Here is a 13,566-nt window from a genome sequence, read left to right as displayed (position 1 = left end):
CCTCTGCCTTCCTTTCTGCCAAGTCAAATTCAGCACAACTGTGTTTTCATCCAGTTACTCAGACTTGTTCCAGTTTATATCAAAGAAGAATTATCTACAGAAACAAATTTACATCCACTTCTAATTTGCCTTGTTATTTATTGACACACCAGTGGCTGACACCACTGCAATGCCTCTGCAGCAGTGACATGGGTTAATAGCTCATTCTTTTGAAAGAGTTCATTTTCCTGCAAGTTTGTGCAGCTGTAAGCAGATATTTTTTTCTGGCTCGTGCCAGTGCAGCATGATTTTGAGACTGTGACAGAAATAAAATAAAGACCTGGAGGGGAAGCTGAAATTCATGTTGTTTATTACTGCATGGGACCTATATTACAAAAAGGACAAGTTTGAGATAGAACAAACCACTTACTGTAATGAGTATGCTGTGTATACATATTAATGTTTCTGAATACACAGTCGTCAACCTGTACTGCAACATTTGCCATCCTCAAAGCCAAATTATTGGAGAACAGTGGTTAAATCTGACAAATGCAGGTGGCCCATTGCCTCTTTATAGGCTTGTATTTTGAAAATTCACCAGCTGAACACATTGCCCATGATGCATTCAAGTAAGCATGCTACGCCTTTTCCCCTCCCTCTTACCCATCTTCTCTCTTGAGGGTCCCCATGCTGGGTACCATTGTGCACCTTTCTGAGCCAGACCAACCGGCAGCTCAGTTGCCATGGCAACAGTGAGTAAAAGTAGATGCTGCAGCCAACCTCCCTTCCAGCCCCTCTGAGGGTAACAAAAAAGAAGACAATCCATTGTGAAACTGTAGCCTTCAGGAATATTTTTCTCTCCTGGAGGGCTGTAAAAGGAGGAACAGACATTTTAATTTTTAGCATTGTGGCCATGACATGGCTGCCCTTCCACTAAAAGGAAGATGAAAATGGCTGGACATGCATGTTGGTGCATGCCACAGGCAAACTGCTTCCAAGCTGGTAAACACAGGGAAGGACCCAGGGCCATGGAAACAAGATCTGCAATAATGTGCTTGTTTTGTAGCTCTCTGTAACAGCAGTAGAGATCTCAGCTAGATGTCAAGTGTGCTTGCAGAGGAGAGGAATTTACTCCCCTGTAGGGAAACAGAATGTGCTTAAAGGTGAAAGGTTTTGCTTTCGCTGAAAACATCCCGTGTGCCGTGGATTGTGACCTATTTCTGGGCTCCCATAAGGACCTGTGGGGATGAGGAGGCTGTGACCCTCACCCCATTTGCCAAGCAGCAGTTTGGTTTGTCATGGTGCATTGAGCAGGGTGCACAGAATCACAGAATAGTTCTGGTTGAAAGAGCTGTAAGATTATCGAGTCCAACCATAATCTATCTCTACCAAGTCCAGTGCTTAAACCATGTTCCTAAGCACCACATCTATACATCTCTTAGCCACCTTCATGGATGGTGAATCAACCACCTCCCTGGGCGGCCAGTTCCACTGTTTAATGACCCTCTCAGAGAAAAATTTCTTCTGATACCTAATCCAAACCTTCCCTGGTGCAGCTTGAGGCCATTTCCTCTTGTCTTATCACTTGTTTCTAGGGAGAAGAAACCAACCTGCACCTGACTACAGCCTCCTTTCAGGTAGATGCAGACAGCCATAAGATCTCCCCTCAGCCTCCTCTTCTCCAGGCTAAACGACCCCACAAACATGAAAGGTCCACAAGGGACAAGCTAACGTAATTTAAAATCCAATAAGCATAACACTGTCCCATTTATTTAGTTCTAGTTAAAATTTCCTCTCTGAAAACCCATTTGTGAAAATGGGGATTTGTAATTACAACCTCTGACATTTCAGAACTGTCTGCCTTGATTAAGGTGGGCAGTAGGAGGCCCACAAGTGATCAAGAAATGTTCTTACTTTTGGAAAAGGTAACTTAAAGTGTTGGAGGAACACCACTTCTTGCTAGTTAATGAGAAAATTATTTTCTCAGTGTCCATTTCATGGGACACATCTGCTATTTCTAAAGATGTTACTTCCATATAGATTTCCCCACCATATGGTTGTCTCATTTGAGAAGTGCTAGGGATTCTGACGAGTGTCAGTGGCATCCATTTGGTTCCACTCTCCTTGCTGACCCAAAGGGCAAATTCAGGCCCTGGAGCTGGACTTAGCCTTGCATGGTGTGGATTTTATCTGGCAGTCTATGGGGCTTTCTTGCTCTGGGAGGAGGCTGTTGCTCTCAGCAGCCATGCATTTGAAGAGAAAACCCTCTGCTCTGGTGTCTAAAAGCATATATTATATTTTTGCCCTTTTTTCCCCAAGCAGCAGGAGATAACCTTAAGCCCTGGCCATCATTCCCTTTCCTAAGTACTCGGTCCTGTGTGGTTGCACAGTGCACATCAGCTTCAAGGTTTGCCTTTGCCGTCATTTATGCTTCTAATGCTTTTCTGTAGGGATCTGAGGAGTAACCTCAGTAAGAGAGCTGCTACATAAAATCAAAATATTTTTGATCCTCTACTGTATCCACTACTAAAATTTATATCTCTTTGCATTATCCAGCCTAAATCTTCTTTCAGGGAGCACCAACTTCAATAGACATCTTCATGCTACTGTGAGCCACTGCTTCACAATGTGCTTTTACACAGCAAACACTGCAAGGCCCCAGTGCTGCCAGTCAAGGACATCTGTAGTGCTTAGACATAGCTTAAGGCTCTTCTGGATCCAAATGGTATTGACAGTTCTTAGGCCCTATTATCCTATCATCATCATCATCAGTGATATATATATTTATATATGTATGCATGTGTATATATGTATTCACACACACATACATTTGAAGGGCAAGTTAAATTTATACTGCCTCTAGTGATGCTTTTATGAATACTAATGACCAATACAAAATACAGTGTTAAAAATAATAATCTCAAATGGACAGACTGAAAAAATAAATTAAATATTTTCTTTTCCTGCTCCTCTGTTCCATAACAAGCGTTTGAGTGTGGGAAAAGCCAATGGTTCTAGGATGGAAAGCTGAAGGCAAGTTGATATGTGTCTGCCATTCAAGAATATAATCCTGTTAGTAACTGTAACTGAACCTACTGGCAAAAATAATCTAAATCTGAAACACTTCCACCTGGGCTTTGTTTTTTCCTCTAGTGCTTCCATTGCTTCTCAATAATACCATCACTTTCAATTAATGTTTATTTTTCTTAAGTATAACAACTCTTTTAAATGCAGGTAAGAAACTCATGATGAAACAGTGAAGAAGAATTCCCAGCAGCCTAGAGGGTAGCATGCATAAAAATAATACAACATGGCCAAATTCTTAGCCATAGCTGCAGCAGTGCTACGTCCTGTTTTACAGAAATTAAAATCCAGCCAACTAAGGATTGAAATACAGAAGACTGGAAGATACTCTGAAATTTCTGTAGTGTCATTTTAATCTTATGAAGCCAGTCAATGAGAACACAATGTAATGGAAAAGAATACGTGCACAAAAGCCGACATTGAAGAACATAGCAAAGATTTATTTCTTAAATAGCTAAGAAGTTGTGAATTCAGTTCTTTATGTGAGCATCTCTGGTGGATTTTCTGTCAAAAAGCATAATTTTAAATGTCTGTGAAGAGTAGTTAGAATTATTATTTAGAATTGTGGGTTACACTGAGCTAGAACTAAATGCAGTATGAAGATGATTAGCTAGCCCAACTTAGGCAGCTGACTCATTTTCTAAAGTCTGAGTGACTTAATGAAGAAAGATGCAGTCTGTGTCTTTCCAGAATCAGTTTATCCTTTAGTTCTGATCAGACATGATTTTCTTCATTAGAATGGTGAGGGACAATCAACAGAGTAATTTCATAAATATTGATGGGGAGAGCTAAATTCCTATACATTGCTATTGCCCCTGCACTTAGACTATCTTATGTAAGACATATCTATTCTAGCAGGGAATTCCTTATAAGCATAATGTTCCCTGATAAAGACTGAAAGTCACAGAAGCTCCACTTCCTAAAAATGACACAAAAAATTATTATCTTGTCCCCTCGTTAGCAGCAGAATTTAGGAGATATGGATGCCATTTTGTAAGGTTCACAAATATTGGCTGACTGTGTGTCTTTTTTAAAGCATGATGGCAATGTGTTCTCACTGAATACAGTGAGAACAAGACATATAGGAAACTATTAAGTTGTGCTAAGGAGTTTGGATGATAGATAAGAATTGCCCTAGTGTAACTGTGGATAAGTAAGACTGAGGAAAAAACACACACTCCAACATTTTTATGCCAAAAACATGAACATTAAACAGCATCATGAACATAAGAGGGCATGTTCATTCTCAGCTTTGGAAAGGGACTGAGCATTGCAGTGCGTTTGTTCTGCCATTCCTGTCAACTCTCTGGACTTGGTTTAGGCTAAACTGGAGGGATAGGTCTTTCAGGAATGTTTTTAGAGTGTCTTGCAATGTGTGAAGTCACGTATTACTCACGCAGCTCAGATATACCAAGGTTCATATAATGGCAGGTAATCATTGGGGACTATCAAGAGTGGGAAGGAGGATGAGGACAGCAAGAGAATTAATTAAGTTAAGCCATTGCATGTGTTGAGACAGCTGAAGGAAGAGTTGGCAATGTGCTAAAGGTGAACACAGCATCCTAAGAGCGCAGTGTGTGGTCTGACTCTTCTAGGGAGAAAACAAAGTATCTTATTTTCACTTGAAAGTGCCTACATTTATAGAATAAATCGAAGTCTTTTTGCCCCAAAGCATACTCCTGTAGGCATTTGGGGTCTGATAGCATTACACATTTTAAGTGGAAAACAAGAGAGCCAGGCTTAGCCTCAACTTGAAGAAAACAAGGACAAGACTGTTCTACAGATCACAACGAATCTCCTTTGCTCATTCTGTATGCATGTTTATTCCCCATTTTTCAGCAGAGTCCTTCTTAAAGGTTCATGAGGGTTCAGTGTTAAAGGCAGTTGTCAGGATTTATTAACAGGTAAATTACATAGCTTGTGTGCTCATGTGAACCCTTTCTGTTTGTTGGGGTTTTTTAAATTTTTGTTCCCAGTGTTGATTTTTGCACATACTTGCAGTTTTCTAGGGACAGAAGATACCCAGTGCACTTAGGATAGGGAGACCAGGAGTGCAACAGGTGCCTTCCAGTTACTGCACAAATAGCAGTAATAGTCATCACTCTAGTGTATAATGAAATTGAGTTTAATACTGAGCTTCACATATATAATAAAACTGTTCTGAGATCTTTACAGAATAACATACTGAAGATACAAACTTTGATTTTAGAGGTCTTATTTCTTTCCGTGTGAGTCCACATACAGTGTGCATTACAATATTGCATGTCAGTTATATACTTTTTTAATTCATAGAGGTCCATATTATAATATATGTCTGCTTTCTACTTTTGAACAGGGAAGGACATGGTAAAATTTCCGTTTTTGCTGTCAAAATGGCCTTGGCAACTCTCTGTGGAGGAAAGATCATGGACAAATTAAGATGTACGTCTTTTGGGTGACTTTTTTTGCCTGTTAATCATTGTTGTACTTTGGGACATGACAGTAGGAGTAGGGAAAAAAGGAATTAGAATAAGGTATAGTTTCATGGCTGTTCTTGGGATTTGCATTGTATGTATCTCCAAGTAAATCCTGCTAAATATTTGTCTGAACTTCACACTGGTCTTCATATTTTTGAAGGCAAGTTGCAGATACTGAGGTTCTGATTGGTGGTTGTTTGTTTGTTTTTTCTTTGGGGTGATTGAATTCAGAGTACAGGTAAGTGATTCAAATGTTCAGCATCATGAAGCTTCTTTGAAAGACCTTCAGTGCTTTGTGTGTCCAAAACAATAATAATTGACATGATTAACTCATTGTCAAGACTTAGATTTGACATGGTGAGCTGGCAGTAGGCAAAAAGCTGATGTTGCATATCTTGTCAAGTTAGATCCTTCATAATTGATTAAATTACTGCCTCATGCCATGCATCAGACTTTGCTTTAAAAACTGACCACACACAATTTAAAACAAACAAACAAACAAACAAACAAAAAACCAAGATATTTCAATATCAAATCAGTTACTTTTTATATGTCAAGAATTCTTTTTGTTTTCTATTGAGAGGAACTATAATTAAAGTTACAGTAATAGTGGAGGTTTTCCTAAGCAGAACATGTTGTTTAGCGCTTCTGGTTTAAATCAAATGATACTGACTGAATTCAGAATAAATCTGTAGCTCATACTGAGGTTATTGTGTCCTTTTCTTGTCTTTTCTCCCCTCAGATATTTTCTCAATGATTTCTGACTCCAGTGGAGTGATGGTTTATGGCAGATACGACATGTTTCTACGGGAGGTTCTCAAGCTGCCCACAGCTGTTTTCGAAGGGCCTTCATTTGGTTATACTGAACAATCAGCAAAATCCTGTTTCTCACAACAGGTAAATGAACACATGGCTGAGTGGAGAGGACATCCACTTTGCTCATTTCTGGCGCGTAGGTTTGGTGCCTTCAATAGGAAACTAGTCTCTATAGGTTCCCCATAGAACCATGGAGGAGAAAGAGGCTTAGTCAAAATGTGATTCAGAGCAGGTTCTTACCTTATGTGTTCCTGAATTAGGAAGCCCGAGTAGACTAACTTCCTAACTTAAGAGCTTAAGTTAGGTACATTTAGGTGATATAAATACCCAAAACATGCCGTCCTCTCCTGTGGTTAGTTGGTGTTGCTACAAGTATGTGTGAGAGTTTAACCTCTCCATACAAAGCTCAGCTTTCACCAGAACATCAAACTCCATGTTTTCCAAGTGATGGTAGACACACATGAGAAGTTTATGAGTGAGTAGAAAATTGTCTTAAATCTTTATTTAGAATGGGAGGCAGTAAGTATTAAAACATCCCTACTCTCTTACAGATACCACCAATGAGATAGGCTCAGGAAACGATGAAATTATGCCAAAGAGAAGATGAGATTTTTCCACAATGTACCACACTCTGTAGGTGTCTGAATGTTGGCTGCAGCTAATTTCCAGCACTTCAAAAGGTCCCATAATTGGGGCTAGTTGTCCACTTCTCCACCAGAGGAAGTGAGAATTCCTCTAGGTCTTGCCACACATCATACTCTTTAATTCCATAAATATGGAAGAATATAAATATGGAATATATAAGTAAGAGAAGATGCTGAAACTGGCAAAATGTTAAAAATAAAGTGGTATTTGCCTTTTCTTTATCCTTCCATTAGCTAACTGAATACTGTTGAACAGGTAGATTGAATGGAGCGGGAATAGTGTCATTTTCATGCAAAATAGAGTCCCTTTTTTTTTTTCATCACTCATCAGTAGGCACTCCAGTCAGCTGAATTACATTGTTGGAATTCATTTATTGAATCATCTCCCAAATAATTTTAAATGGTAATGCTTTCATATGTGAAATTCATCTTGTTTCACAGAGGGAGACTTAAGACAGCACTTAATCTTATGTTGAAGAATTTACATAGTGAAGTGACTGGTAGTTTGTATTCAAATAAAGGAGTGCTCCTGTATGATAACAGGGCATTCAAGCTCTGTGTGTTGGACATGGTATTATTAGAGATCAAAAAAGCCATTTATTTGCTTGAAAAAATGTCATTCAGGACTCATTTGCTATATAAGCAGCCATCAGAAATGGCATTTTCATTGACATTGCATCCAAATGAGTGGATCTACTTAGGTGCCTTAAGAAGCAGTCTCCAAGCAGTCGTGGGTTGGTACACAACCTCTGCTGAAAGCTAATGGGAGTTGGGTCTCCGAGTGATGTAGGTACCCAGTGGATTTACAAAGCTGCTGTTTAGCATCCATAGGCAGCCAAGTGCACATGTAAATCTAGTCTACTATTTCACTTAAATTCACTGTATGTCATTCTCATTACAGCTTAGTGAAGATGGAACTCAAAACAGTGTATCCCAATGATAAATGATATTTACAGTCTTAGTCACACTTTATGTCAATCTTTCACCGTCTCCTATGCACTTAGCATTATCAAAAGTTGATACCCTGCGAAAAGTCTGGCACTCTCTCTGTTGGTCTCAATATGGATCCCATTTGCACACCAGAAGCCTTTCAGTTGATACATAGATTCCTCAATTTCAAGGAAATAAAAAATTCTGGGAATGATCTTCTGCTCATTGTGTGAAGTCCGTTTCAGTTTGTATCTGAAAGGATTTTTCCCATTGCAGAAATGCTTTATTATTCCCCATTGTTCTGGTTTACTTGATCAAACTATGTGTTTTTCACTGTCTGTGGATGACTGCTAGATTGAGTGGCTATTCAGAATAGAAACAACAGTGTTTCCTCATTAGAAAATTTATAGAACAGAAATGCCAGAACAAGTGACTTAACGTTTCAGAATACAAATCTGTGGTTCAAAAAGGATTTTGATTGCCACCACTTTCCCCCATAGGTAACCTTAATGTGATGTCATACTGTATTTATATTTTTTAATCTTGTAACTATTATGAGAAACCACTTTTTATTTCTCTCTTTTTTTTATCCCAGTCTAAAAAGATACACACTAACTTAATTTTCTTAGCACTTGGCTAAGTGTTATTCCACAAACCTAGACTCCATCTGCATGTGGCATATATTTAGAAAACAGCTTTCAGTTTCAACTTTCCCAGAAAAAAAAGGACTGCAGGAGGAAAATATGCCTTTTTAAATGTATGGAAATTGCTCTGCTGGTGTAATTTTAAGGGATATTGCTCACTCTAATCCATAAAATCAGTGACCACCAGAGAAGTTCAGCCATTAAGCTGTCAGTGAAACTAAGTTGCTTTATTTGGTGCAATTTGGTTTTAAATTATTTCTGCATTCAAAAGCCTATTCCATTGTGGAAGGGCTGTTCTTGTGTCCCCAGATATTTGCTTGTTTAGACGAGTTGTGAGTTTGCTGCCAACTTATCTGTCTTCAAGAGCAGAGGGAAGACTTAAGGCTACTCAGAACTGCAGTATGGGTCACTAGAGGGCCCTTCTTTTCCTAGACTTCATTTTGCTTTTTCTCCTCCTGTTCTCAGTTCTGCTGCAGACAGCACAGACATTTGCTGCTCACATGGGTCAGCAAAGCCATGCCAAACATCCACAGCAGAGCTCCCAAGGAAAGATCCTTCTCTGTCAGCTGATGCTTACAGCATAGGGTGCCTACTTGGGAAGTGATTATCCATTCTCCATAGGCAGGAAGATCATTCATACAAGCAGGTGATAGCTGTTTGCTGGGACTTTCATACTGCAGGTATTGTGGGAAAAGGTAGTATTTCAATGAGATTTAAAGCTCCTGTTCTGGCTATATCTGTTCATTTTCACAACCAGCCTGAAGTATTTTCTCTTCTTTTAGGGACAACTACCTTTATGTATTTCCCTATATCTTGCAAGATGTCAGCCCCGAGACTGTGTTTACAGAGTCTGATGTTTTCCACTGATCACTCCCTGTATAAGAAAAATATTGTTTTTCTTTACATCTGGTGGCAATTGTATATAAATGCAGCACAGACACTCCATCTGGGAATCTCAGCTCTTTAAAGCACTCCACAACACACGGAGATGATACGTGTCACTGCAGAGCTGCTGTTTTGTTTCCTCATGGGGTAACCACAGTTCTTTAGCAAGTTAAAGCAGTGACTTATGCAATCAGATATGAAAATTCAGCAATCCCTTTGGATATGAGGATGTTACTTAAATATGTATGTCTATAAATTATATCTGCACACATTCTCAGTAGGGCTCAGTATTTTTGCATCTTAATTTTATTTTAAAGGAAGGCTCAGCTGCTGATTTCTTGAAGATTCTCTGTCCTTGACCACCCAGTAGTACTTTAGTACACACTTATGTAGCCAGTGTCCTAGGAAGGAAAGAGCAAGTGTTTATGGTGGAGGTATCTCAGGCTGGAATATCACCTGTAGATCAGAAAGTAACAAGTCAGCTAAGATTTGTGCTGGCTTTTCCTAGATGCCTAAGAAACTTAAGGCCCTAGGTTACATTTTTTAAATCAACATTTTAAAATCAGTCTAAAATCAATATTTTAGACTTTAAATCTCATTGAAAGATGAAGGGGCACAGGCCTTGAAGTGCTTACAGGTGTGGAGAGTTTAGGAGCAGTTGCAATCCCTGAGTGTATGCAGACACAACATCTCATAACCGCAGCTCACCCATAACTAATTACCACCACTCAGCAGACAAGCATAGTTTCTTAAATTACAGTAGCACAATTGCCTGTGGTGGTCTGTCCTTACCCTGTGTTTGTTTTGAAATTATACCCCCTTGTCATTATTTTCTTTCTCTGTTGGAGCACCATCGGTCATTCCCCTCAGTGGCTTTTCATGTGAATACTGGTAATGTACAGGGATGCCCTGCATGCTCCTGGACTTGTTATGGGTTACTCAAAATACATGAGAACACGAAGAGCTGAAATGCTGACTTTATTCACAAAGCATCTTCAGGCAATGACTTTAGAAGAGAGTCTCGAAGTGAATGGAAGCTAGGTGTGTGCAACCCAGCCTTGTGGAAAGGGACTGCTGGTCTTCAGTAGTGTACATTGTAACTACTAAAAAGAGTCTGGAAAAGCTTTGCTAGTATCACTTGTTCTTTTTGGTAAACCACATCAACAAGTAAACAGTGTCTGAAACTTGTTCCCAAGTGTTTCTGAAAGGACAAGGTAAAATCATTTTGCTGTGTCTAATTACTGATTCTTTGTGCATGTTTGTTTGCTTGTTTGAGCAGAAAAAAGTCACATTAAACACTTTCTTGGATACTCTCATGTCTGATCCCCCGCCACAGTGTCTAGTGTGGTTACCACTTCTGCATCGACTGGCAAATGTTGAAAATGGTAAGTAAGAGCAGCTGCCAAAAACAGTTGCAACAGTAAACTTTTGTGTGAGGATTTTCTCACTCTCTAGAGGGTTTTGTAGGAGCTACTGTACTGGGTTCATTGACTCCATGTGCTATTTTTACAGTCACCTTTAAAATATTTGAAGAACCCTGTTGGTCACTCAGCCAGGAACATGTCTTAGTTTTTGGTATGCTCAGGGTATTATCCTGATCATGTCCTCGCCTGGTGTGCTCTGGATAAGCAAAGAGTGATAGAACTTGATCCAGTCACACACTTATATTTGGTAAACTATCAAGGACACAGTTTTTATTAACTATGACATATGGCAGCAGAGAAGAAACAGCTTGGCAGTTTCTGTTTGTGCAATACTCTTGGCAGGAGATGTCCAGTACAGTGCAAAACACCAGCCAAAAGGTCCTTATGAAGGATCTCTTTCTAAGCCTACACTGCCAGACAATATACTCTGAAAAGGAGCAAGGAGGTTCCAGATTTGTCTATATCCTTTACTTCTATGGATGATGAAGATTTAGCTGTGAGTTGACTCTTTCTCCTCAAGCATTGTCTTTCCTCAAATTAGTAGATCCCTGATATTAAGACCATGAAATGGACCATGAGGATCAACTAGTTTGATTATTTCCTAATACATATTACACGTCCCTGGACAATAATATCTTTGTCAGCCTTCCAGCTTCTTGTGCACCTGGGGAAAAGTTCACAGGAGCAGGGATGTAGTCCTCCAGCCAAACCCTTTGTATACAGTTTTTGTAGAAGGTTCTGCCACTCTGAAAGTGCAGGGGCAGAACTAGAAAGCTTGTGCATCTCACCTCACTGTGTGCCTCAACAAATTGCCGCCTGCAGACTCTGTACAGCTCCTTGTGTAGTTCTGGAGGAGTTCCCCAGCTTCAATCTAACCAGCTTCTGCTGTTCAGAAGGACCAGCACTGCCAATAGTATATAGAAGAAAAAACATGAGACAAGAAATGCCTTTTTAATGTCTTATTTATCTGGGTATTCTTGTGCCTAATTTGGCATTTCTTGCTTATGATCATCAGGAGACAATGATGCTGACAGTCGTTATTCCAACTAAAATTTTAAAATATTAATTTAGCAAGATAAAAAGATATTTTTTCTAAACAATTTTCCAGCCCAGTGTTTTCCCTCAGAGGTTGATGTGTAAGGGGCTTGTTGAATATTCCTGTGGTTTTGCTTCTTTGTAGTTTCAACCAACATAGCTGAAGCTTTGGGCCACTGCAGGAAAAAAGAAGAGGGAGTGAGCAGGAGGAAGAAAAGATCTTATATATCCACCCTGTTAGACAATAAAAGTATTTATACTGAATTTCCAACAAGAAAATGGGGCTGGTGGAAGAGAAGGTGTGGAGATATTTTTTGGTGAGAAAAGGAGAAGGACAAAATTTTACATGTTCTTGTACTATATAAACCCATCTGCCATTAAAAGGCACCACCATGGGTGATGTTCCCAAGTCCTTGGCTACTGAGCCACCAGTATACCCCACCCTTCTCAAGCTCTTGTCAATCATCGCTGCCCCTCACCAGCTTCGTGCAGTGTCCCAGCCTAGAACACCAACCCTTTCTGCTGCAAAATTCTGGCAAGGATTTAAAAACTTGACACACTCCACACTGAACCAAATCCTCCCAGACTGAACCTTACACACAGAGGAGCAGAAGGTGTTTGGGAACAAGTGGATGTGCAGCACCCTGTGGTAAATTGGGTGCATGCTGTAGTGAAGAGAGAGGAACAGAAATAGCGGCATTGCCAGGAAGGGGCTTGCAAATGTCATGATTGGTGCCTTTGCATGCTCAGTAACTTCAATTCTCATTCCTATCTGGTTCTGAGTGGAAAAATGAACAGGAGCACACAGGTCCCTTCAGTGGCCAGCTTTCCAAATCTGGGCATCCAAAGCTGATTGTTCAACTCCATGTATAGATACCTGAATGACTCCAGTTGTACAGATGCAACAGCAGTAATTAAGAGAGAACAAGATGCCTAAGTACATTTTTGTGCTTCCAGTAATCAGACACCTGGGTTTGACTTTTCCTCCGAGGTGCATCACTTTAGCTCCTCACAGCAAAACACTCACTTGCCTCCAGTAGTGCAGCTGAAGGTTGCCATGGATTTTCCCACGTTTGAATTTCCTCGCTCATGTATTCTGGTAGACACTGAGCACATTTTTCACTGCTGGAGGAGGAGGTGTCAGCTCAGAAGTGGCAAAGGGCTTGGTGCCCGGTGTAGGAGGCACTGCCAGTGGCTCAGCGCAGTTTGTTGGGTGGCTACTTGGGTTTCCATGGGTCAGAGCTGCAGGTGGCATCCCATGCTGCAGGTCACTAGAAACGAAGAAGGGGTTCTCCCTTCACTTTGAGGCTTTGTCAGTAAAGTTTAGCTGGGAGTTTCTCTGCGTTGGTTTACGGCTCAGCATTTCTCTCTCCTCCTGCACAGTCTTCCACCCCGTGGAGTGTTCCTACTGCCACAGCGAGAGCATGATGGGGTTTCGCTACCGCTGCCAGCAGTGTCACAATTACCAGCTCTGTCAGGACTGCTTCTGGAGGGGCCATGCCAGCGGTTCCCACAGCAACCAGCACCAAATGAAAGAATACACGTCATGGGTAAGGGAAGGCTCGCGCCTCGCTGCAGGCTGCTCTGCCCTCCAGCCGGCGGAGAAGCCCCCGGCTGCAGCTGCGGGCAGCCGTCCGGCACCGGGGGCCGGGGGCCGGGCTGGCCGGTT

The 13,566-nt window shown here is 40.7% G+C and overlaps 1 protein-coding gene across 1 annotated transcript in view; it reads left to right on the top strand.

The window, feature by feature from the left end:
* DTNA (dystrobrevin, alpha) overlaps positions 1–13,566 on the top strand; it is a 95,284-nt gene that overhangs the window by 30,800 nt on the left and 50,918 nt on the right. The window contains 4 exon segments of the mRNA XM_010006818.1: positions 5,399–5,484; positions 6,262–6,416; positions 10,718–10,823; positions 13,281–13,447. Coding sequence (XP_010005120.1) covers positions 5,399–5,484; positions 6,262–6,416; positions 10,718–10,823; positions 13,281–13,447 — 514 coding nt within the window.

The sequence above is a fragment of the Chaetura pelagica genome, unplaced genomic scaffold, assembly GCF_000747805.2.
Source record: "Chaetura pelagica isolate M959 unplaced genomic scaffold, ChaPel_1.0 scaffold109, whole genome shotgun sequence".
Taxonomy (NCBI): domain Eukaryota; kingdom Metazoa; phylum Chordata; class Aves; order Apodiformes; family Apodidae; genus Chaetura; species Chaetura pelagica.
Note: the sequence above shows the minus strand (reverse complement) of the source record. Positions and strands in the feature narration are given on the sequence as shown.